This window comes from Salmo salar, chromosome ssa19, assembly GCF_905237065.1.
Source record: "Salmo salar chromosome ssa19, Ssal_v3.1, whole genome shotgun sequence".
NCBI classification, from domain to species: Eukaryota; Metazoa; Chordata; class Actinopteri; order Salmoniformes; family Salmonidae; genus Salmo; species Salmo salar.
The window spans coordinates 28725311-28750597 of NC_059460.1; the positions used below are offsets into that span (position 1 = coordinate 28725311).

Sequence of the window (25287 nt, forward strand, 5' to 3'; positions counted from 1 at the left end):
AGATTTAGCCTACTTTTCGTCAGCCAACATGATGAGTAGGTCTAACGAACAGCAAAAGCACTAGCCTATGTCAATCTACTATCCTCCATAGTAGAAAAGTTGACCTATTCTATTGGTCAACTTGTCCTGTGCGAGAAATAAATATTCCAAACATACTGTGCTACAGTTGTGGGATGCAATAGATCCCAAATTAATACAACCACCCAGCATAAAAAAATAAATAAAAAAAAACATTTAAAAGAAATGAGGCTGATCATTTAGCTTAAAAATGTTGATAAAATATTAGGCAATTTTTTCACATTAGCGCAGCAATGCGCACACGGCAGTAGGCTATAAGCGCGAATGTTCCAAAATGCAATCAATTAGCGGGAAAATCATCTTTCCCAAACTTGAAACTCACATGCAGCCTATGTATGCCAGTTAGGCTCTACGTCAGTTATAAAGCAGGTTAATGTGCTTAATTTTAAGTTAATTGGCAATTTTAGTTGTGATACAAACCCAAAACATATACTGTGACGTTGGATTCAGACCCCTTGACTTTTTCCACATTTTGTTAGGTTACAACCTTATTCTAAAATGTATTACATAATTTCCCCCCTCAATCTACACACAATACCCCATAATGACAAAGCAAAAACAAGTTTAGAAATGTTTGCTAATTTATATTTTAAAAAAAGTATTAAACTATAGTAAAAAAAAAAAAAGTAATAAAGTATTCAGACCCTTTACTCAGTACTTTGTTGAAGCGCCTTTGGCAGCGATTACAGCGTAGAGTCTTCTTGGGTATGACGCTATAAGCTTGGCACACCTGTATTTGGGGAGTTTCTCCCATTCTTCTCTGAAGATCATCTCAAGCTCTGTCAGGTTGGATGGGGAGTGTTTCTGCAAAGCTATTTTCAGTTCTCTCCAGAAATGGTCGATCAGGTTCAAATCCAGGCTCTGGCTAGGCCACTCAAGGACATTCAGAGACTTGTCCCGAAGCCACTCCTGCGTTGTCTTGGCTGTGTGCTTAGGGTCGTTGTGCTGTTGGAAGGGGAACCTTCACCCCAGTCTGAGGTCCTGAGCACTGTGGAGCAAGTCGTCATCAAGGATCTCTCTGTACTTAGCTCCGTTCATTTTTGCCTCAATTCTGACTAGTATCCCAGTCCCTGAAAAACATGCTCACAGCATGATGCTGTCACCACCATGCTTAACCGTAGCGATGGTGCCAAGTTTCCTCCAGATGTGACGCTTAGCATTAAGGCCAAACAGTTCAATCTGGGTTTCATCAGACCAGAGAACCTTGTCTGTAGGTGTCTTTTGGCAAACTCCAAGTGGGCTGTCATGTGCCTTTTACTGAGGAGTGGCTTCCATCTGGCCACTTTACCATAAAGGCCTAATTGGTAGAGTGCTGCAGAGATGGTTGTCTTTCTGGAAGGTTCTCCCATCTCCACAGAGGAACTCTGGAGCTCTGTCAGAGTGACTACCGGGTTCTTGGTCACCTCCCTGACCAAGGCCCTTCTCTCCTGACTGCTCAGTTTGGCCAGGCGGCCAGCTCTAGGAAGAGTCTTGGTGGTTCCAAACTTCTTCCATTTAAGAATGATGGAGGCCACTGTGTTCTTGGGGACCTTCAATGCTGCAGAAATGTTTTGGTACCCTTCCCCAGATCTGTGCCTCAACACAATCCTGTCTCGGACCTCTACGGACAATTCCTTCAACCTCATGGCTTGGTTTCTGCTCTGACATGCACTGTTAACTGTGGGACCTTATATAGACAGGTGTGTGCCTTTGCAAATCATGTCCAATCAATTGAATTTACCACAGGTGGACTCTAATCAAGTTGTAGAAACATCAAGGATGATCCATGGAAACAGCATGCACCTGAGCTCAATGTCGAGTCTCATAGCAAAGGGTCTGAATACTTACAGTACCAGTTAAAAAAGTTTGGACACACTACATTGTAGAATAATAGTGAAGACATCAAAACTATGAAATAACGCATATGGAGTCATGTAGAAACCAAAAAAAATTATATTCTTCAAAGTAGCCACCCTTTGCCTTGATGACAGCTTTGCACACTCTTGGCATTCTCTCAACCAGCTACCTCTGCGGCAGATGATAAGTTCATTAGAGTTACCAGTTAACTGCCTTGTTCAGGGGCAGAACAACATATAAAAATATGTATAAAAACCTGTTCTTGCATTGCCATTATGGGATATTGTGTGTAGATTGCTGAGGAATTTAATCAATTTTAGAATAAGGCTGTTATATAACAAAATTTGGAAAAGTCAACGGGTCTGAATACTTTCCGAAGGCACTGTAGGCCTATGGGCTAGGATACGAGGTGTGCGACTATGATTTGAAAAAGTCGACAAAAAAAAGGTATGCGCTGTTTCTTGCCTGAATGCACAAGCTGGGCATCATTCATAAGTAATAATACATCATTCACAAGTGATAGGCTAATATTGTCACCCATCAGACTATTCTTAATTTAATGTTGTATTTACATATACTAAATAATATGTGTATCAGTTTTGATTTAGAATGGACCATTATCACGCACCTGTCTCAGAACAAGGGCATGGGAATAAAAATACATGTCATCTATGCACTTACATAGAGAATGGAGGACACTTTTCCCATGGTTAATTTTCATGCCTGCCAGGTTATGTATACTCCTGCTGTAAAGCAAAGCAATGTTCTTAATATTAGGAAAGTTCATAATATAGTAGGCCTAGCCTGGCATCCTCCTTTTTTTAATAGAGGCCATCAAAATTATTTTCTCATGCAATTGCATAGCCTATAGAAATGTTGAGCAACATGAGCACTCATGACGTGTTTGATTAGATTTTCGATTATATTTGCATGGATGTCAGAGTGGTTAGAGGAACAATAGAGTACTGAGTACCAGGCAGTTAGCAAGTTTGGTAGACTACTAATGACCATCCGCAGCATCAGCGCATGGAGAAGCCTAATTACCCTGACTAAGCGGTCACGTGGAATTTGACTAGCGCCATAACTCGTGACCGCACGGTCACCGTAACAGCCCTAATTGACACAATAGCTTTGTTTCTATTAACTTGTCCAGGGATTTTTTGTTGACATTTAGAACGCTTAGAAAATAGATGCCACAATTGCCTGCTAGGGTGCGTTTCCATTTAACTATCTTGTGTCGATAAAAAAAAGCTGGATGTCACACCAAAAAAAACGTAGTGTTGAATAACAATGTAGTGGTTGAGGTGTTTTCATTACCCATTTAGGCAAATTTCACATGAATAAATTGTCGACTGTATGTAAGCCCTCCCACCTATCATGTCACAGGTAGCCTGCGAAAGCAAGCACGTATAGAATGCAATAATTGACTAATATTTGCGATATTCAAATAATTCAAGTGCCAACGTATCGCCACGGTCCGTGCCATGGTGGAACTTGCACTCCTGTAGATCAGAAATAATTGGATGGTGAAACTTGTTCAGGCATTTTTTGTTACATTTTACTTTGCTAGCAGTGGGCACTCAGAATAAAATGTGGAGTGTAGCTTATAGTTAAGTGATTACATCACGTGTCCCGCTTACCTTCAAAAGTATTTGGCAATCATAATTTATTCGACAAACAGCGTTCCCATCATCAGTCGCAATAAAGAAAGTTAGACAAAAATAAATGATCCAACACTGTCGAACTGATAAAGATTGTCGATCTTTAGAAAATGTATCCTATATCTGCCTTTTCCATTACACGTCGCAATGATTTATTTGGCGACAATGCTTTTATCAAATCAACCTGGGTCAATGGAAACGTGCCCACTGTAACGCAAGGAGAACCATCCCTTATGTTTGAATGAATGAAGAAGGAGCGTGATGGGGGAAGTTTCCACGGCAACTAGGGGTATGCGGGTAGCCCCGCCTTCTGGACGGACAGCTGTTAGCAGCTGACACCATGGCTGTAGACAGGGAGGGTCCTTAGAGCTTACCATGCTTTAAATCTCCAACAGATGCTGCGTCTTCCTCCGCATTCCTCCAATGCCAAGGGTTAATCTGGCCATTGGAAACTGCAGTCTTACAATATCAAACAATAAATATAAAAAGGAAGGAAATTGGATCATCACTTTACATTGATGACTTATTCTATCAGCATAATTACAGAAGTAGGCCTTAATGTAGTCTCTTACAAGTATGGCATGCAAGACTAGGCCTAACATGAATTTGAAATGAAGAGGTAGTATAAATGTTGCTATGATTATTAAGGACGCAGTATAGTGTGTGTTATGATGTTAAAAAAAACACGTAGCCTACTATTGGCTATGCCGGAATTAGAACATCTCTCCAACTTTGGAGCTGTGTCAGGCTGCCAGCATCACAGAATACCTGGTTGCGTCTGCCAATACATTGGTCAATCTTGAGTGTGTAGGAGCTATTTTAGGAGCAGGTGACCACACACCTTACGTTTTTTTTTTCCTTCAGTAACAGCCAGAGAACGACTATTTAAACTATCAACACCTACTTCTCGGGATTTGCGCTGACTGCCAATGTGGGCTGTGGTGACTTCAGTGACATCACCACCATTACTAACCCTTCCTTAAAACACTGTAGCTGTGTTCGAATACCCATACTAACATACGGTATACTACATACTTAATGAGTATATACTACATACTGTATACTATTAATTCATTTTAGTATATTATAAACAAACGGTATCCTTTCATTTGAGCGTACTCTGTCTACCGGAAGTTGATGCTGATGCTATGCAACCTCTTGCTAGCTTGTTAGCAAAACAAATTACTAGCTAGACTTCGGGTGTGTTCGTAAACTCAATCTGGAGTGCCAGAGTGCGCTCTGGGCATTCATAAATTCAGGTAGTTGTCAGATTGTCTGTTCGTAAATTCAGAGCTTTCCGCTCTCTGAAAGCACAGTGGACACTCTGGCCGAGGAGTAGGTTTGATCAGAGCGTTCTGACCTCACAACCGCAGTCAAGCACCCAAGCTACTTCCAGACACAAATGAGAGAACACCCCACTCTGACCATTTTACTTGCCCTCGCAGAGCTGGTTAGGCTGTTTTCATGTTATCCAGAGCGTGGGTTACTCTAACTGTGCTGCTGGCGACAATTTAATTACGCTTTTTTGCCGACGTTTACTGACACAGGTCATATTCAATGGGTGTTGAGCGTTCGTAAATTCATCTGTTATTCTGCGCTCTGGCACGGTCAGACGAGAGTGTTCTGAAATCGGAGTAGATAGCCAGAGTGAATTTACGAACACACCCAAACTACTATACCACTTAGCTAAGCTATGAATGACATGAATAATCAAGTCAAACTTTGGGTAGTTAAATAGAAAAAAGTAAATATACTGGCAAGTTTGATGTTTTAGCAGCCAACTAAAGTTACAGTAGGTAGCTAACATACCCGGTACACATACTGCTGTCATAATATGCTGTTCATAAGGACAGTGTAGCTAACAAATTGTCAGCCAACATAACGTGTAAAGTAAATTATTTGAAAAGTCATTACTTTATTACATTGCTCAACATTTTCTTAACATTTCTCATAATTAGTTAAAGCAACAAATTTGTATCCACTCTGGTCGGAATGCTGCTGCATATTTTCCGCCATTTTCTTCAAATCTGAAAACGCGAAATAGTGTCCCATTGCTTGTATACTTCGGATTTTGACGAATGTAGTACGACACCCGGGAACTTTTGGCATACTAACTATATCCATACTATGACTAATAAGCATACTACATGCTCAATTTATGTCACAAATAGTATGGTTAGTATGAGTATTCAAACACAGCTTGTGTTCAGTCACACCAATGTACACAACTGTAGCTTGACGTCACTTACTGACTGCATGGTATTGAAGTAAGGATGATAAGATTAAGCTACATCCTATGCTACTTCCTTCAGCAATAGGCTCCCTGATGTAAAGAGAAGTTCCCTCAATTTCCTTGGTTCCACACTCAACAATTATCTCTATGTTATATGTAGCTACGACAGACACACACTACCATTGGCCTGGCATCGCCAAGGATTCAGGGTTATATTCAATAGTGTAAAACGTAGCAACAGAAAAATACAGTAGCTTATTGAAGTTCAGGTAGTCCGTCCCTATTTCAGGCAATTTTCTTTCATTGGTGCCTAATATATATATATATATATATATATATATATGGCCCAGCTCTCCCATCTGGAACAGTTTACTAAAAGCTCATAGAAGGCAAGCCCACTCAGTGTTTTTCACATGCTACACAACTCTTCAATACTTCTGTCCCAGATCCAGCTGACATTCTCGCTGTAAGGCACTGGCGTGGGTGTGAAATGTCCTCATTCCCACTGACAGTGACAGTCTCTAGAGAATTAGACCCATGTCTCTCAAGTCATGACCTACAGTATGTGACTGATGCTCTCATACTTCTATCACAGTGGCTTCTCAATCATTTGGTTGTAAATCTTACTGTGCGGTTACCATGTTGTGCCTTAGTAACCTATATACCTGGTTATTTCTGTACTATAACATTAAATGCAACCAATATCACAGAGCAACACACAGTGAATGCTAGTGGACGTTAAGCTAATGTTGGTTCATCCAAGAGGGTGCAGTCTTCGTGAATAGGTTCTAGTCTAGGGGGGGTCACATTTGGGGCTTTGGTAATGTCTAGGTTGCTCTGAATCCTAAGGACGACAGTAGACATAACAATGCTTAAAGGCCTTGGACCTTTCAGACATAGTATTTTAATCCCTGCAACGATAGTCAGTCAGTAGTTCTCTCCATTGAACTGACACCGCTCCAAACATCTGTCGGTGTATTCCGACGTTTTACAAGCTCAAGCATATGCCTCAGATATTTTTTACATTTGGTGGTGTGGAGTTGGTATTCTTTTATGAGGTAGTACTCTATCCCCTTCTACCAATTGAACCTCCATATTTGAATTCTGGGATGACTAGTGTAGGCCTATACCTAAATTGAATTTGAGGTCATTTATTTCTTCACTCTCATTACTGGAAATTGTGTAGGAATGGACTACGTGTAGCCTGCACATGCACATCTTCAATTTACCAATCACATTCCGTACAGTTGCTTTAACTTAATTACCTGTTAGCAATCCTCAGGACAATCAAGAATAGGATTTGTTACATTTGACCATGCGGTGATAGAGTCCAGACAATGCTACATTGTTGTTTCTTCAGCTAACTGTTCCATGTGTTTGGTATTGGAACAGTCGTCTCGAAATATCGGACACTATCGTCTGGACTAACGTGATTTACCATCAAGAACCGATTGTCGGGGTTTGAGAAAGGAATGCAGGCTTTACGGAAACTAAAGCCATAGCCTACACATAAAACTTAAAATCACAGGCTCAGACCAGAGAGATAGCATTATTGTGAACTAAACTAGGCCTGTGAAGCTTATCTCCAAAAACGAATTTTAACGTATCACACTAAGATTGTCATGTAACTTTAATAATAGGCTATTGACCGCTATTCGTAGGGGTCAGAAAGAATTATGTGCAGACAATGCCCTGAAAAATCGACCATAGAGGGCTGGTAGGCCTACCATGACCATTGGATCGTCAACTTATTATTTTTTATCATGATAAACAATCTTACCTTTTAGAAATCCACGCTCTTGTGCCACATGCGCCTGTGTTTGTATTTCCAATTTATTTCTGGGTTCGACGCAAAATCAGCTAGTATTCCAACATGGATATCACAGTCGCCCCCATCCCGACTCCCTGCAACAAATCATCAGCCTTTCTCAGTCGTTTTTGTGCTTGGTGAATGAAAAAAACAAAACAAGGAAGTTAAATCAAAGCAAGACGAATGTTGAAGAAAATAAATTATTAAAGGGGCTGACACAGACAGAACCTCAATGCATAAAACCCCAGCAAAATCTGTCCAGCGACATGATGACAAAAGAAGTCGTCAAAAGTAACACAGTTCCTGTAGATACACTTCCTACCTCTAAACTTACGCCAGCCCGCATCCACCCCCACTACAACATGGCCGACCTGACTCCAGGGAATGACGCCGTAGCTGGAGATACCAACCCTACAGACCGGTGTCGAGATGGTAGGATGATCATCACAGGATGATCACCCCCCCCCCATAAAAAACAAACATTGAAAGGGAGAAGTCTTGTTTCAACCAGAAATGCGTCTGTATACACTGTGTGTGGTTCCATGTGATTTGTTTATGAAAGATGAATGCAATTATATCTCTCCAAAACTGGTGCTCTATCGCCTCCTACTGGCAGTAACCTAATATCGGATTATCCCTTTTTCGAACTGCCTTTTTCTGCTGTTTGAGTGGGGAAGTGGTTAGTTACATATTTTGCTACAAGGGCCAAGGACCAATCTTCTCAAAATCCACCAGGCTCCCCATTAATTCTCCCTGTCTGCTCCTGTTGAGCCATTTAGGCCTAATACATTATTTTATTTTTAAATCCAGGTGAAAAACGGGACTACAAAAGTAGCAGACTTTGGCAACACTTTAAATTACAGTGACCTACTCCTGTAATTACACTGTAACTGGTATTATAATGAATCATTGTTACAATGAATTACAATGTACTTACAGCAGTAACCCTAACCTTAGCACTAACCCTAACCCTAAGTAACCCTACATACAGTTGAAGTCGGAAGTTTACATACACCTTAGCCAAATACATTTAAACTCAGTTTTTCACAATTCCTGACATTTAATCCTAGTAAAAATTCCCTGTGTTAGGTCAGTTAGGTCACCACTTTATTTTAAGAATAAGAATAATAGTCAGAATAATAGTAGAAAGAGTGATTTATTTCAGCTTTTATTTCTTTCATCGCATTCCCAGTGGGTCAGAAGTTTACATACACTCAATTAGTATTTGGTAGCATTGCCTTTAAATTGTTTAACTTGGGTCAAACGTTTCGGGTAGCCTTCCACAAGCTTCCCACAATAAGTTGGGTGAATTTTGTCCCATTCCTCCTGACAGAGCTGGTGTAACTGAGTCAGGTTTGTAGGTCTCCTTGCTCGCACACAGTTTTTCAGTTCTGCCCAAAAATTGTCTATAGGTTTGAGGTCAGGGCTTTGTGATGGCCACTCCAATACCTTGACTTTGTTGTCCTTAAACCATTTTGCCACCATTTTGGAAGTATGCTTAGGCTCATTGTCCATTTGGAAAACCCATTTGTGACCAGGCTTTAACTTCCTGACTGAGGTCTTGAGATTTTGCTTCAATATATCCACATAATTTTCCTGCCACATGATGCCATCTATTTTGTGAGGTGCACCAGTCCCTCCTGCAGCAAAGCACCCCCACAACATGATGCTGCCAGCCCCGTGCTTCATGGTTGGGATAATGTCCTTTGGCTTGCAAGCCTCCCTCTTTTTCCTCCAAACATAACGATGGTCATTATGGCCAAAAAGTTCTAATTTTGTTTCATCAGACCAGAGGACATTTCTCCAAAAAGTACGATCTTTGTACCCATGTGCAGTTGCAAACCGTAGTCTGACTATTTTATGGCGGTTTTGGAGCAGTGGCTTCTTCCTTGCTGAGCGGCCTTTGAGGTTATGTCAATATAGACTCGTTTTACTGTGAATATAGATACTTTTGTACCTGTTTCCTCCAGCATCTTCACAGGGTCCTTTGCTTTTTTCTGGGATTGATTTGCACTTTTTGCACCAAAGTACGTTCATCTCTAGGAGACAGAACGCGTCTCCTTCCTGAGCGATATGATGGCTGCGTGGTCCCATGGTGTTTATACTTGTATACTATTGTTTGTACAGATGAACGTTGTACCTTCAGGCTGTTGGAAATTGCTCCCAAGGATGAACCAGACTTGTGGAGGTCTACAGTTTTCTTCTGAGGTCTTGGCTAATTTCTTTTGAATTTCTCATGATGTCAAGCAAAGAGGTACTGAGTTTGAAGGTAGGCCTTGAAATACATACACAGGTACACCTCCAATTGACTCAAATTATGTCAATTAGCCTATCAGAAGCTTCTAAAGCCCTGACAACTTCTACTGGAATTTTCCAAGCTGTATAAAGGCACAGTCAACCTAGTGTATGTAAACTTCTGACCCACTGGAATTGTGATACAGTGAGTTATAAGTGAAATAATCTGTCTGTAAACAATTGTTGGAAAAATTACTTGTGTCGTGCACTAAGTAGATGTCCTAACCGACTTGGCAAAACTATAGTTTGTTAACAAGAAATGTGTGGAGTGGTGTCACATCCTGACCAGTAAAAGGGGTTATTTGTTTTAGTAGTTTGGTCAGGGCGTGGCAGGGGGTGTTTGTTTTGTGTGTTTCAGGGTTTTGATGTGTGTTCTATATTTTCTATTTCTATGTTCATTCTATGTTCCCTATCTGTGTTTTGTATTTTTGTGTTTTGGCCTGGTATGGCTCTCAATCAGGGACAGCTGTACTTCGTTGTCGCTGATTGGGAGCCATACTTAGGTAGCCCTTTTTCCACCTGTCTGGTGTGGGAAGTTGTTTTTGCATTGCTGTGAGTAGCCTGCGAAACTGTTCGTTCGTTGTGTAGCTTCTTGTTTTGGTTTTTGCTGGTTCACTGTTTTTATTAAAGTATGATGAACCCAACCCACGCTGCGCCTTGGTCTCATTCCAACAATGGACGTTACAAGTGGTTGTAAAATTAGTTTTAATGACTCCAACCTAAGTGTATGTAAACTTCCGACTTCAACTGTGGCCTACACTGTAAGTACAGTGTAACAATGGTTAATTATAATAATTGTTACACTTATTATAGGAATATAACCCTATATAATTATCCCCTTAATAAATATAAACTCTTCAGCCCTCAACAAAAAGGATACTCAGAGGGAATGTGTTATTCTCAGTGCTCACTTTTCCTCTGTAACAACATGCACAACTGTGGCATTGAGGCTATTGACAACACGCTGGCAAACCTCTGTCCCCCCAGATACATCATTGGCCAGATCAAAAAATGTTTGAAGCTAAGTGTTCATTTTGGCACTCTTTTTTTAGATTTAGTCTAGTCTTAGTAATTTTGATTAAAATATAATGAAGTTACATTTTTGTCATTTCAATAATGATTTAGTCTAGTTATTGTCAAAATGACGAGAATAGTGGGTCATTTTAGTCACACTTGTTTTGCATCATTAATCTATAGTAAACATAAATCACTGACTTCCATGTGCACAAACATACATAGCCTTGTCCTATCACCATATATGTAGCATAAAAGCAAGGAAAAGGGGGACTACTTTGAAGAATATAAAATATAAAATATATTTGATTTGTTTAACACTTATTTTGGTTACTACATGATTCCATATGGGTTATTTCATAGTTTTGATGTCTTCACTATTATTCTACAATGTAGAAAATAGTAAAAAATAAAGAAAAACCCTTGAATGAGTAGGTGTGTTCAAACTTTTGACTGGTAGTGTATATATGAATTATCTGACCATGTCAATTCCTAATTCAGCCTACATAGATGCACAATATACAAAACCAACAGACACACAAGCACAGAGAGAGTGAGAGAGAGACATGGGGTAGCACAATCACCAGCTGGTGCCGCAAAGTATTGGCAAAGTAGTATGGGTTGCACCTCCGTCACTCGGTTGCATCATTGCCATTGTTATCAACGTTCAACAGACGCCACAGCCACATTGATGTCCAATAGTAGAACGGTTGCTAATGACTTTGAACAGGAACTAATAACTGTTTCGCCCAGAGTCTGAATAGAGTCCCAAGTTCCTGTGATCAAATCCGAGTCCAAGTCCGAGTCACCAATGGTCGAGTCGCAAGTCGAGTTATGAGTCCCTATGACTGTAGTCCATGTCCAAGTCCCAGTTCTCAAGTCCTGGTCCAATTGCTCAAGTCACTGAACCTACATTAAGTCAAAATGTGTTATTTACCCAGTCAGCTATAGTGTAGTGCCAAGAGGAATTTAGTCAATAAATAGTTTGCTATCACTTTTACTTTCTTTCTGTGCCATCAAATGTTTGCATATTTTTGCTACTGGTAATGTCACCAGAGCCACGTTCAGTTGCAAAACGTTCTCAAACGTTGCAGATAGAAATTTCATGAACAGAGCTGACATTATTGCTTATTCAACATGTCAGTGAGGCATGTTTGTTCTATATAGTATATTTCTATCAGAACGTACCAAAATGTTGCTTCCTGCTGAACGCGCCCCAGGTTGTTAGCTATAGCTAGGTAATGAGGGATCATGACTGAAAAATGTACAGCCTAAACAAATGGTTAACGGTCCCGTTTGCAAGTAGCCTAGTTTTAGAACAGCCCGCGATATGCTTTATGAATGTAAAATGGTTTTACTATTAAACAATGCTGCTATTGTTTTTAATTTCGCACAGAAGTTTGTATTTCTTAACCAGGTGAAGGGTAGCTTACTAGAAGGCTGGTTGTGACTGGTTAGTTATGTGGAGGTAAGAGAGTCATTTAGTTATATTTTTTTCTGGGTCTTATTAGTCATTTATAGTCTCTTCAATTGCCACAGAAAAATAGGTGTTAGACAAATATTTTAGTCACTCTTTTTGTTGACAAAATTAACACTGCTGAAGCGTGTGAATGGGCAGAAGTCTGCAGCCCCCGAAGAGATTCCTCCCTGGTTCCTGAAAAACTACCATGAGGAGCTTGCACCAGTATTGTACCATATGTTCAATTTATGAACTTCCCCTCTCAATGGAAATGCTATATAATCTGTGCTGTGCCTAAGAACTAAGAAGAGCAACCCCACCTTCCCCCAAGAGTACAGGCAAATCTCTTTCCTCATGGGAAAAATCTTTGAGGGGTTGCTACATGACATACTGGAGAAGGAGACTGCTCATGTCATCAAGTCTTCACAACATGACTCTGTGAAGAACAGGTAAACAGTGCTCTTATTCAGCTCCTACAGGAGTGGCACAACGCCTCAAACAAAGTGCCAAAGCAGGATGTTCATGTAACCTTTATAGACTTTTTCAGAGCATAAGACACCATAGACCATGGCCAGCTCCTCCTCACTCTAGCAGAGCATGGGGTGTCCCTCTCACTATGGCTCACTATCAACAGCAAGCAGACAGTGAGGTCGAGAACATGCCTTTCTAACTCACAGCCAGTCCAGCTGTGGTTCCCCAAGGTGGAGTGCTCCCCCCCCCATCGTTTGTGCTATGCATGAACACCCTAAACTCCATCCTCCCAAGCAGCGTCCAACCTGTCAAGTATGCTGATGACCTCACACCCACAGAGTTGCTTCCTGGCAAGCTACCTGGCCAAACACAAACAGCCGTCAATGTAGTGGCTGAGTGGGTAAAAACCAACTGCCTGTACTGTATGTGAACGAAAAACAAAACCAAGGATATGGTTATCAGCTTTAGGTCTACTGACAAGGCCTCTCCACCAGCAGTTGCTGTATATGGCTGATTTGAGCGTGTGGAGACCGTGCACCTGCTTGGTGTATTCCTGTCAGCTGACTTGTCCTTGGAAGAGCACATCAGCCATATCCTAAAAAAGGCTAAGAACTAAGCGTAGCAAGACGAGCTGGCCTCCCTACTGAAGTCCTACTGCAGGTATACCTGACCTTCATTGGACAAATCATGGAGTATGACGCGCCAGTGTGGGCCGGCCTTCCAAAGACGATGCTGCTGCATCATTGGCACTCTACAACTCGCTCCCATCTTTGGAGAGCAGATGAGATGAAGCCACAGTTGAAACTTTTAAAGTGCTCCTGCATGACCACAAATCCACTGCACAAGTTCCTAACCCCTACACAGAGGCAGTATGATCTCAGGATTTCAAGGCAACACTCTATTGCAACAAGCCACACTACAAGGCATCAGACATCTTTCTTGGCAAGAACCTCTCGAACTATGCAAATGGAACTCTCTAAAGACACTCACTAAAGACATTGATATGCATATTTATTGATTTGGTGGTATGCTAATTTGTTGTTTATGAGTAACAATTTATTGATGATTCGCTGTCCATATAGTTAGGCTGATCATATCCATTTTCTGAATGTTTCTGCATATGTACCAATATGTTTAAGTAAACCTAAACTTAAGCCTAAATAATAATAACATTTTAAAAAAAGTTGACCAACTCTTTAAATGTTTTGCATGTCATGTCTGTATTTCCGGTCTGTCGACCCTAATAACCATTAGCCTAACTGTTAACTGCTCTCTAGACCATCTGCTAAATGACTAAAATGAATTATGAAATGAACTGTAAGTGGGATGTTCCGCTGTATGAGACGCACCATTAGAGGGCCATTACTGTTAATAGTGGTGGAGTAACATTTCTGTAAAGTATATTATTTTATGTCACAATGTCAGATATTTGAGAGGCTTGCAACAAGTATGGGTTTGTCATAACATATGGCAATGAACAATTCATTTAAATGTTGTTTTCGAATTTATTTGTCATTTATGTTTTTGCTTCGACTTTAATGTAAACGTTTTGTCATTGGTGAGTGTTCTGTTTTGACATCTATTTTTGTACATTTCATTAAAGCCAATCAAACCACTATAGTCCATCCGTGGAAAATGTTTTGGAGCTTTATTTGATCATTTCAATAATAAGAAATCGAGAAACATTTCTTAATCAAAATCTAATTAAAACCCACTGCTGTAAGAAACGCATGCATAAATTACACACACACACACAAACCCTAGTGAGATAGATATTTGCCCACTGCAAAATAAAAGATTGTACCTGTCAACCCTATATAAATGAGTCATTAGTATTGTCAACAGAAAGTGATTCTTATTACAGGTGAGTCCAATGTGCCTTTTCAGTCACCCCTGGTTGCTCACTCAATATGATAAGAGATGCCCTATGGCCTGGTTTAATTTATCCTAATCCTGGATGTGGGTCGTAAAGTCATTAACAGATTGAGATTGAGCAGACAGAATGTTTGTGTACCCACTCAGTCAAACAGTGGACATGGTGATCTAGTAGGGGGTATTGTGAAGGGCCAATGATGAGTTCTCTAGCCAATATCACACTACACACAAAGAACAGGAGTTTGTATGAGGTATGGATGTTATGAAGGGCTGTATAAACTCTGATCCTATCCGAAGGCCTGAGTAAATCTGAGTCACTCTGTGAAACTCTATGAGTCAGTTACACATCAAATAAAGCCTGGAAAGAGGTTATATTTTTGTGAGGGGTTTGCTATTTTAAAAACGCAACACTGTATTTGCTGTAAACAAAAGAGAGAAAATGTCGTCAAACTCATCTGAAGCTGACATCATCCAAATGTTTATTCCAAAGTTTTCTAGATTGTGGTCAGGTCTTGTTCTTGGTTGCAGTAAAAGCTTATGTGGTTGCAACAGCCAGCTGCAGCCTCAATTAGCCCTTTCAGTTCATTAGCTTCACTTAACGATTTGGTGGATATTCCGAACAAATATTCACATTTACATTTTGGTCATTTAGCAGAAACTCTTATCCAGAGTGACTTACAGTAAACCTTTGTCAACAAACTGGGAAAGGGTTGGTTTCAGAGTGGCCACATATTATGACAGGAAGTAGCTGAAGCACTCTGTGTAAACACTTTATGGCATGACTCAGAAATTATGGGATATAAATAACCTTATCAATCTTCCTGACAGACATCACATCCTGCACTTTGGAAATGATGATGGGTTGGTTATTGATTGTGTTCTTGTTATTAGATTTCACCCGGCACAAAATGGGACAATATTTCGGCGATTGATATCTTTTTGATAAAAAAGGTATTCTCAGTAGTCATGGCTATGGTAGGTTTACAGTCGCCATGTAATCATGAACTTTATCCATAGTATTAGCTTGTGATAGATTTGTTTGTGACTTATGTTGATCTTGTACATGCCTCCTATATCATTTGAATCTGTCATGTGTAAATGTTGCTTTAATATATATCTTTATCTTATCTGACTTGCCACAACTAAAGTTCCTTCTGGGAAAAATAAAGTTACTCTATTCTATTCTATTTAGCTATATTTCTGTTCCCTTCCGGTGGTTCAAAATAGTCTATTAAAAAATGTAATTATTATGAATACTTATACTTAATTGTTAACACATTGAATTCATAGTCTGTCTGGAAGAGTCATGAATATGATCTAACTGAAAATGTATAGTCGTCTATATCGTCAGTATTTGATCCTGTTTGCAAAACTGGATGGTTCATGATGTTCTATTCTCATCCTGATGCACTTACTCCATATCACCACTTGGATGCAGTGCTCGCTCAGCACATGGAGCGACCACTTTATGTAAGGGGCGTTTTTCTGGGCAATTTTTCATATCATCCCCGCATTGAAAAAGACAAAAAGTACATGAGTTTGGGGAAATGTTCGTCACATGACGTCAGAGCTGGGGTCTGAATAATTCACCAAAGATTCCACACATGATCCAGACATACGTGTGAAATAGACTTACAGGCAATGGTCATTCATGAATGATGGTCAACTGTCAAAGACACTTGAAAATACATGTCCCAATGGAAAGTTAACAGGTTGACAAACGACAATTTATATATATTTTTAAGTTTTATATTTGTCATTGCAGGGGTTAATTTGGGATTTTGTATAAAACAAAGTATGTTGCTGCTCCATGATCATTTCCACTGATTCCTATTTCCCATTATAAAATTCCATTCAACCCCTATCTATAATATTGAAAAACTGCATACAACATGATCATTTGTCATAGAATGTAATTTTTGTGTATCTGTGGAGAAGATCACTATTACAAGAAAGTAAATCTTGTATCACTGAGACATGATTTGAGGCAGTTGTACATGCTACATTTTTTTTTAAATGTCATACGCTTCTATGGCTTATTGAGCAACTCTATCGTTTGAGCGTGTGCATAACAGATAATAGCCAATGGTAAACTACATGACCAAATGTATGAGGATACCTGCTCGTCGAACATCTCATTCCAAAATCATGGGCATTAATATGGAGTTGGGTCCCCCCTTTGCTGCTATAACAGCCGCCACTCTTCTGGGAAGATTTTCCACTAGATGTTGGAACATTGCTGCAGGGACATGCTTCAATTCAGCCACAAGATCATTAGTGAGGTCGGGCACTGATTTTGGGAGATTAGGCCTGCCTCGCAGTCGGCATTCCAATTCATCCCAAAGGTAGTCGATGGGGTTGAGGTCAGGGATCTGTGTAGGCCAGTCAAGTTCTTCGACACTGTTCTCAACAAACCATTTCTGTATGCACCTCGATTTGTGCAAGGGGGCATTGTCATGCTGAAACAGGAAAGGGCCTTCCCCAAACAGTTGCCACAAAATTGGAAGCACAGAATCATCTAGAATGTCATTGTATGCTGTAGCATTAAGATTTCCCTTCAATAGAACTAAGGGGCCTAGCACGAACCATGAAAAACAGCCCAGGGCCATTATTCCTCCTCCACCGAACTTTACAGTTGGCACCATGCATTGGGTCAGGTAGCGTTTTCCTGGCATCCGCCAAAGCCAGATTTGTCCGGCAGACTGCCAGATGATGAAGAGTGATTCATCACTCCAAAGAGCGCGATTCCACTGCTCCAGAGTCCAATGGCGGCGAGCTTTACAGCATTCCAGCCGACGCTTGACATTGCGCATGGTGATCTTAAGCTTGTGTGCTGCTGCTCGGCCATGGAAACCCATATCATGAAGGTCCCGAGGAACAGTTCTTGTGCTGACGTTGCTTCCAGAGGCAGTTTGGGACTTGGTAGTGAGTGTTGCACCCGAGGACAGACGACTTTTACTCGCTACCCGCTTCAGCACTCGGCGGTCCTATCAGTCGTTGTTGCTGCTAGATGCTTCCACTTCACAATAATAGCACTTATAGTTTACCAGGGCAGCTCTAGCACGGGCAGAAATTTGACCAACCAACTTGTTGGAAAAGTGGCATGCTATGACGGTGCCACGTTGAAAGTCACTGAGCTCTTCAGTATGGGCCGTTCTACTGCCAGTGTTTGTCTGTGGAGATTGCATGGCTGTGTGCTCTATTTTATACACCTGTCAGCAACGGGTGTGGCAGAAATAGCCGAATCCATTCATTTGAAGGGGTGTCCACATACTTTGGCTATATAGTGTACATAATGCATTGAATGCATGGAGGCTATGAAGTCCTAAAACATTTTAGGATAACATTCAGTAGTCAGAATTTAACTATTATTTTTCTGTTTCAAATTTTTTTCTGTTTCTGTGGAACAAGCACCACATGCCTTTCACGTTGTCTTGCTAAAACGCGCCGATTCAACCATTGTCAGTCCCAGGGTTTCAGCACCTGAGTACTGGACAACTCCCGCTCTATTACCTGTCGTGCGCTAAAGGCGATGGGGGCACAAAGCAAGCACTTGACCTTGATCATTTTCACAATATATGGCCATAATTGAAAGATTGGTCAAGTTGGTTTTAAGTTTAACGGGGGCGATTTTACTTTAGTCATTTGGTTGAGGTATTGAAATTAACCACGCACAATGATCTCACTTGGCTTACGGCTTATATATGTCACGCTGACAAATAATAGCATTCATGCATTGTCCCACAATTACGTGGTTGAACTAAACATGCATATGCACTTTATGACTCGGGCCATCTCATTGACGGGAAAGGAAAAGTACTACAGTGTTACATTCCGAGAGGATGGGGGCGATGACGTAGATAGTATCCCCTAGTGTGACCAGTGAAAAAGGCATGCTGTTGGATTCAGGAATAAAAAAAGCCGAGGCAAGCAGGTCTTCAGAACAAAAAGTTTCCTCTGTGAAGACAAACGTGTGGGCTCTTTCTCCTGGGGTTGTTGTGTGCATACAGAGATCCGATCATCGCGTTTTATGTGTGAGCGCACGGAGGGTTGGACACATTAAAGGAGCATCAGGAGGCGGCAGAGACGCTTCACAGACGAAGCAAGAAGAAGAGAGAAAGGGAAGGAGAGAAAGGGAGAGAGAGAGATTATCTCACTCTCCCAGTCGCAGTCGCAACCGGATCACAGCCAGCTTCTCTCTCCACACGGCAATAGGTACGTGATGCTTTCTGAACTTTTACACACACAAACGAGAATTCAGCAACAGGCTTATACTTTAGAAGGTTTGGAGGTAATGTTTGGAGGTCATATTTGGTACTTTAGAATGTTTGGGGCAACACACTTGAGGTTCGTTGAGGCACTGTTGCACTCGCAAGCAGTAAGTGATGAATAGATGGGGAGTTTGGATCATTTTTGTGAGCGTATTGTTCTCCAAAATATAAGAAAACCCTATCCATTCTTAAAAAAATATGCATTAATTCCGTTTTCCCGCACTCTGACTTTGGAAATGCTAGATAGCTTTCGCACGTCTAACTTTGTAATCATTTCTTTCTCAGCAGGACAATGTCTAGTAAAGCGACTTTAGCCTTACTCATCTATGGAATCATAATGCACTACAGCATCCACTGCTCACCTCTCGGGCTAAGCTATCCTAACCTTAGGTAGGTACCTGAAAACTTCTCCTTCAACTGAGCATCTCTGAATGTAAAATTAACATTGGAAAACGCATTGTTTCTGCTGCTGAGGACAGTAGTTATGTATTAGATCTAGCCTACTGCAACCACATAGGTCTAGACCTATGCCTTTTATTGCTATATTTTTTTTTCGTTCAATCAATGTGTGGAGAAAAAAGAAAATAGAAGATACCTACATTAATACACCGTTTTCCCCTCCAGAGCATCTTGTCAATTTGAGTATACAAATATATGCTATACATTGAAAGATACTGGTATATGTGTTTTATTTTGAGTTTGAATATGCTGCAATGTTTTGCTATGAGGGGCTTTAGAGCGCCTGGAATCATAGTAGTGGAATATAGCATATTACAAGCTACTGGTAGATCAAGCGTCTGATACAGAACTCTATCTCTGCGTTTAGACGCCTCCCGTGGGAATGACAGAGAGGGGTAATTTGCTGAGGCGTGGGGTAAACGTGGGAGCCACTAATTCATAGAATAACAAGATCGATTTATTTTGTATTCTCTTAACTAAGCAGACACAATCTGCATTATTTTATTTTTTGAATCACAACTATACATTTTAATGTAGTTTTTGAGATGGTCTTATTTAATTCACAATTAAAATTATTTTAAATTAAACAGGTTTTTTCCCCCATTTCCGATGTGGATGAGTTCGGTTGCCTTTTGGGAAATATAGCCTATGGTTCCACTGTTTTTATGTAAGGTGTTGTAGCTTACTTAGGAATGGCCAATAGCAATTGCAATTATTACACATTTAAGCAGATACATTATGGCTATTGTAGGCCTATCAAATATGTTTTAATTCCTCTAATTTCTTAACATGGAATGTAGCCTATACAATCTAAAAATGCAAGTAATTTATTTCGGTGTTTATTTTCAGAATTGGTTTAATCATGATTATACATGATTAATCCTATATCAAAAAGCATATAATATTCAAATGCATTTCCGATTTCAGACTTGAAAATGAGGTTTATGACGAAGATGGAAATTCGTTACCGGACTTGGCTTTTGACAGTGATCAAATTGCTTTAAGAAGTCCCCCATCTGTGGCGGACGACGTGTACACTTTATACTACCCACCCGAGAAAAGGTGATTATCATTATAACTACACTCAACCTATTCTTTTTTAATGTCGTTGACATTCATGCTAGACATTTCATTATCGGGCTCATATTTATGTTCATCTATGTTATATGTTTTATGTTAGTAAATGTACTGTACCGTCAATAATCACATTTTGTTATTTAATCTTTTGATGGAAATACCTATAAAAAAAAATGATCCTTTAAAATAACAAACTTCCCACATTTTCATGGCAGCAAGATAGACTATGTTTGGTAGCCTGGTATTCAAACGAAGCTAATCGGAAAGCTCTGTGGGCTATAGAATCAAGTTAGAATCCTATATTTAGTAAGCGAACTAAAACAGAACGAGACGCTTTTAATATGATCCGGCCATTTCCAAACTCTTGAAATTCACCAGAATAGCATTGTCCACATTTTGGAAAGCAGCCCATATGACGCGTTGGATTTGGTAGGCTAAATACAGTATGTTGCCACTTACGTGTGATCATTTATTGTTTGGCGTTTTATCATCCCAGAACCGAAAGGCATGCAGACGGAATGTTTAATAAAGCCTACAGGAAAGCGCTGGGTCAGTTATCAGCAAGACAATATCTCCATTCTCTGATGGCAAAGCGTGTAGGGTAAGGACATCTTCTTAGTTGTCGTCTCTTATTTTGTGATCTTAGTTATTTTTTGGTGTTCGTTTTTCTTCTAACTCAGATTTTCCGAATACTCACTATTCATTCTATGTTTCGTCAAAATTGTCCCGTGTGTCTATGTGTGTGTTCTTCCGACTTGAATTTGACGCCTTCAGGCGAAGAGTAGGTTGACTTGATAAAATCTTCGACAGCGCAAATCCGGGTGCGGCATGATTTAGATCGAATCGGTGGATCTCAGTGCTGATATTGTCTCTTTAAGTAGCAAAGCCCAGGATCCACGTGGATGAATACATTTCATTTTCATTATTAATAATTGATGGTGGTAGGGGGTTAGTCCCAAGGGTTGAAGATAAATTTAGGCTTCAATTATTCCCTACATCCTCGACCAGCCAGCCTAACCATGATGATATCGAAATAAAAATCAATTTGGGATGATTGATTAAAAGTTGAAGAGATGAGAAAATAAAAAAAATTAAGAGCTGTGCAGTGCAGTCTATGGGCTACATTCCGAGGCAGGGTAGGCGTCTCCTAACAGTGAAAACTATCCTGCTCTCCCCCTTTCTTAGTGGAGGGAGCACCATGGAAGACGACTCAGAACCTCTGTCAAAGCGACACTCGGATGGGATCTTCACAGACAGCTACAGCCGCTACCGAAAGCAAATGGCAGTCAAGAAATACCTGGCGGCAGTCCTTGGGAAAAGGTATAGACAGAGATATAGAAGCAAAGGACGCCGGCTAGCGTATTTGTAGCGTTGCTAAACCAAACTACCATGTGTGTACAGCCCAGATCAAGTCATTTTGAGAAAACTGAACAATTGGTGGATCGCTCTTGTGTTCTTTAAACATGTATTTATGTATGAAGTAAAGCCATTAAAATTAATATTTTGATAATAATATTGTTTTTCTTTTGTACTTAAGCACTTGAGAACGCACAGATCTACTTTGTGGACCAATCCTTTTGTTCAACCTAAATATAGCCTATATTTATTTATTTTTAGACCTACTTAGAAAAAGAAGATGAAATGATGTGCACATGATCAATATGCTCTTTACCCTGTCTTTTAAACATTTAAATCCAGATATGAATGAGAAGGAAATAAATAGTTTAAAAGACAATCAATGTATTGAATGTTACTTTGTGGCAACTGAAATTAAGAGCTTAGTGTCTTTATTTACAACAGCCCTGAAGACTTAGGTTTTCACCATATTCTACAAGACATAGACTTTGATGCCCTACCGGATGGGGATGAGTTTGAGGCTATTTTGGGAGACTGGCTGAAACAGTTCTCTCCCGAATTTCCGGTGAGTTCCAGGCTCTTTCCCGAGGCCTTGTCTTGAGGGATGTCTCTTGTCCCTCCCTCTTTTTCTCACCTTACCCTGTGATCTTAGCTCCAGATACTAAATACAACCAAGTCTTCTTCCTTTCTCGTTTGTGCTCCTGTCTCCCTAGAGATACTGTACAACTGTATCTATATTCACACCTATACTGCATGCAGTATACGTATGAACATTGAATGTGTATGGATATACTGTAAATCCTTTAAAATTCCCCATAAATATCTCATTGGAGGCTGTAGGATAATAATGTGACTGCTAAACAGTATTATAAATACATTATTTATTTAAGGCCAAAACAGACATGACCCAACAGGCTCTAGAATCCTTATATATGGCGGTAATTCAAATACTAAAGTGGAATACTTGTTAGAATGACCCCTATGACCTCCATGACCCTCATAAGATGAGGACCAGAGTGCTTTTGAGCTTTTTTTTCCTTCCTGTTCTTCTTCTTCAGTGTTAAAGAAAATGAGCTTACACTTTTGAACTTTGTGCAAAGTATCTATCTCGTGTTCCTCTGTAGTGGTATACATGTGTTTGAAAAGCTCTTGAAAACCTGGAATGCTGTTAAAGGTTTTCCATTTGTCTCTTCTCGCCACATAAGAAGCATCATGAACATAGAATAACCTGAATGGTCATCGGACTCAAAAAGAAAGTCCAATAACAAAATTGAGACCATTTCCACTGACATTATACTTTTTATGTGGCTTCACTTAATTTCAATGTATTTTTTATTTTTCATGAGGAACATTTCAGAGGCAATTTGAAGACGTGTTGCACCTTCCTGGTCTACTGTGCTTTCCCCTATCTTGTCATGTGAACCAATGTAAAGCTAGATCGCATGATTAAAGTAATTGCACTAGCCACCAAATCTGTGCAAACTACTGCAATTGGATGGTTTTCTTTGCTCACTGATTGACGTATATACATATGTGTTTTTTCTGGATGTTGTTTTGTTTTTGTTCTCTCCCCAACATTACTGCACAAAGTGTTTGATTGAACGTCTCACCCCTGTCTTCTGTATAGGAAAGCTCAGATGAATGTACTGCAGGGGAGAAGCTTTTAGAAAGAGTTGCGTCATGTTTTCTTTTTAGTCTCTTCTCAATGGGACTTGAGATAAGATTCTGTTACATTCCAATGTATTATATGCCAAAAACAATGCTTGAATGATTGTTGTTTTGAATAATCCTTACGTATCCTGGCAGCCCAAGCACAGCACAGTCAAACTTCTACCTAACCAACAGTTAGACAAAGCCTTAAACGTACTTCACCGTGCCTGTACTATTCTGAACACCACCAATTCCAAACTAGCTTCTCAGTTTACTTGCCTCTTTTTTCTTGATGTAAGTGATCACAAGATGAGAAGCAGAGAAAACCTGTTCAGTGCTAGATAGACCCAAGTACGAGAGGGGGAGTGGGAGGAAGAGAGAGGAATGAGGATAGTGGGTGCGAGAGAGGAGAACAAAGAGAAAGAGGGACACAGAGAAAGAAGGAGAGTCCATGACCAATCGATTCGAGAGAAAACAGGGTGATTTTTGGCAGTGAAAGGAATTTACCAGACAAAGGTTTCCACACCTCATTAGAAGAACTTGGCCTATCATCTCACTTGTACCCATCAGTGACAGATAGACAGAACAAGCCACACTTCTTCTCACTAGAGGCATGATTGGGTTCGCTACTTCTGTATTAGCCATCCCATTTCTCGACACCATGAAAAATAGTTAATAAGATAATGAAAAATGTAGCTTCTGAATCCGTACAGTATACTTCCATTTCCTGGCCCCAAGACATCATATTCACACTTCCCTAAATTGCAAGGAGATCTAACTCCACTAGTGCACCAGGCAGATTCTACAGACACTGTAGGTTAGGTTTGAGCTTTGTGACACTTAGCAGTAGGGCAAAGTTCTTCGATCTGTGCCTGTGTGTATGAAATCAATCTTTCTTTAATTCTGCATTCCCCTCCAGGCTTTGTGACGCAGAATGCAGCTTGCGGCTGTGGTGCCTTGCTTCGACTTTAAAATCGCCACGAATCACAGATGGCTATTTAGTAGCCCTACAATGCTGCAAATCATCAGCTTACATTTCACCATTTGGTTGTTGTTTTTGTGTTGCACAGACATTTGATTGGATCTTTAGTGCCATTAGGTGTAGTCTCCGAGCACTCTTGCTCACAATCATTTCTTTTTACGATTTTTTTGTTGTTGAGCACTTAGACTTAGAGATTTGTGGTAGATAGTTGCAAGCATCATGATTACCCTCTTTCCATAATGTGTATCATTTTGAAAGCGCCAACAGCCTTACTAAACGTGAAGATTAAACTTAGAATATATATATATATTTATTGTGTAGAAAATTGATATTAGAGAGTACTATTATAATGAGAAAAAAATGGCGATCCACAAGGGTTAAGTCTATAAATGTAAAAAAAAAAAAAACGGTGTTGTGGAATTTGTATGAATAAATTTTTGTAAACAACACAATTTCGTCTAATCTTTTAAACCCATAACATTGTAAGTAGTTCATCCTCAGCTCATAGGTGAGGATGCTAGAACAGTACCACTGTAAAGTACCATTGTTATACAACAATACACAATAATTGTTAGCTCATTTTAGTCCTGCTCCACACATTATAGTGCATCCATCCAATACGTGTACTTTCTCACTAGCCCATCACACCAAAATGCCTAAAGAGAAATCACAGAAAGGAGGACAGAGGGAGAGAAGACTAGGACAAAGTACAAGAGAATACCGTTTTTCAGGTATCTAGGCACCTAAAGGGTATCACATA

The 25287-nt window shown here is 40.1% G+C and overlaps 2 protein-coding genes across 10 annotated transcripts in view; one reads left to right on the forward strand and one right to left on the reverse strand.

Annotated features, from left to right (window-relative positions):
- LOC106578703 (tyrosine-protein kinase Yes) overlaps positions 1 to 8088 on the reverse strand; it is a 48347-nt gene extending 40259 nt beyond the window's left edge. Inside the window, exons 1-2 of one of the 2 annotated variants that reach the window (XM_014157819.2) lie at positions 7941 to 8088; positions 7589 to 7713 (exon numbers count right to left, since the gene is read on the reverse strand). The gene's annotated coding sequence lies outside the window, so the exon portion shown is untranslated. The remainder of the gene's footprint in view (positions 1 to 7588; positions 7714 to 7940) is intronic. The other variant, XM_014157821.2, reaches the window with a different exon arrangement.
- Positions 8089 to 18614: 10526 nt separating this feature from the next.
- Positions 18615 to 24968, forward strand: LOC106578701 (glucagon family neuropeptides). Of its 8 annotated transcripts, XM_014157812.2 has the most exons (7): positions 18615 to 18947; positions 19289 to 19393; positions 20390 to 20524; positions 21036 to 21140; positions 21725 to 21859; positions 22340 to 22460; positions 24465 to 24968. In XM_014157812.2, the coding sequence occupies exons 2-7, from the start codon at positions 19296 to 19298 to the stop codon at positions 24471 to 24473; spliced, it is 603 nt and encodes a 200-aa protein (XP_014013287.1). In that variant the 5' UTR covers positions 18615 to 18947; positions 19289 to 19295; the 3' UTR covers positions 24474 to 24968. The 8 variants fall into 8 exon arrangements, with proteins under 8 accessions (XP_014013287.1, XP_045558141.1, XP_014013285.1 ...); XM_045702185.1 differs by lacking the exon at positions 21036 to 21140; XM_014157810.2 differs by lacking the exon at positions 24465 to 24968 and having other exon boundaries at positions 22340 to 24219.
- The last annotated feature ends 319 nt before the right edge of the window (positions 24969 to 25287 follow it).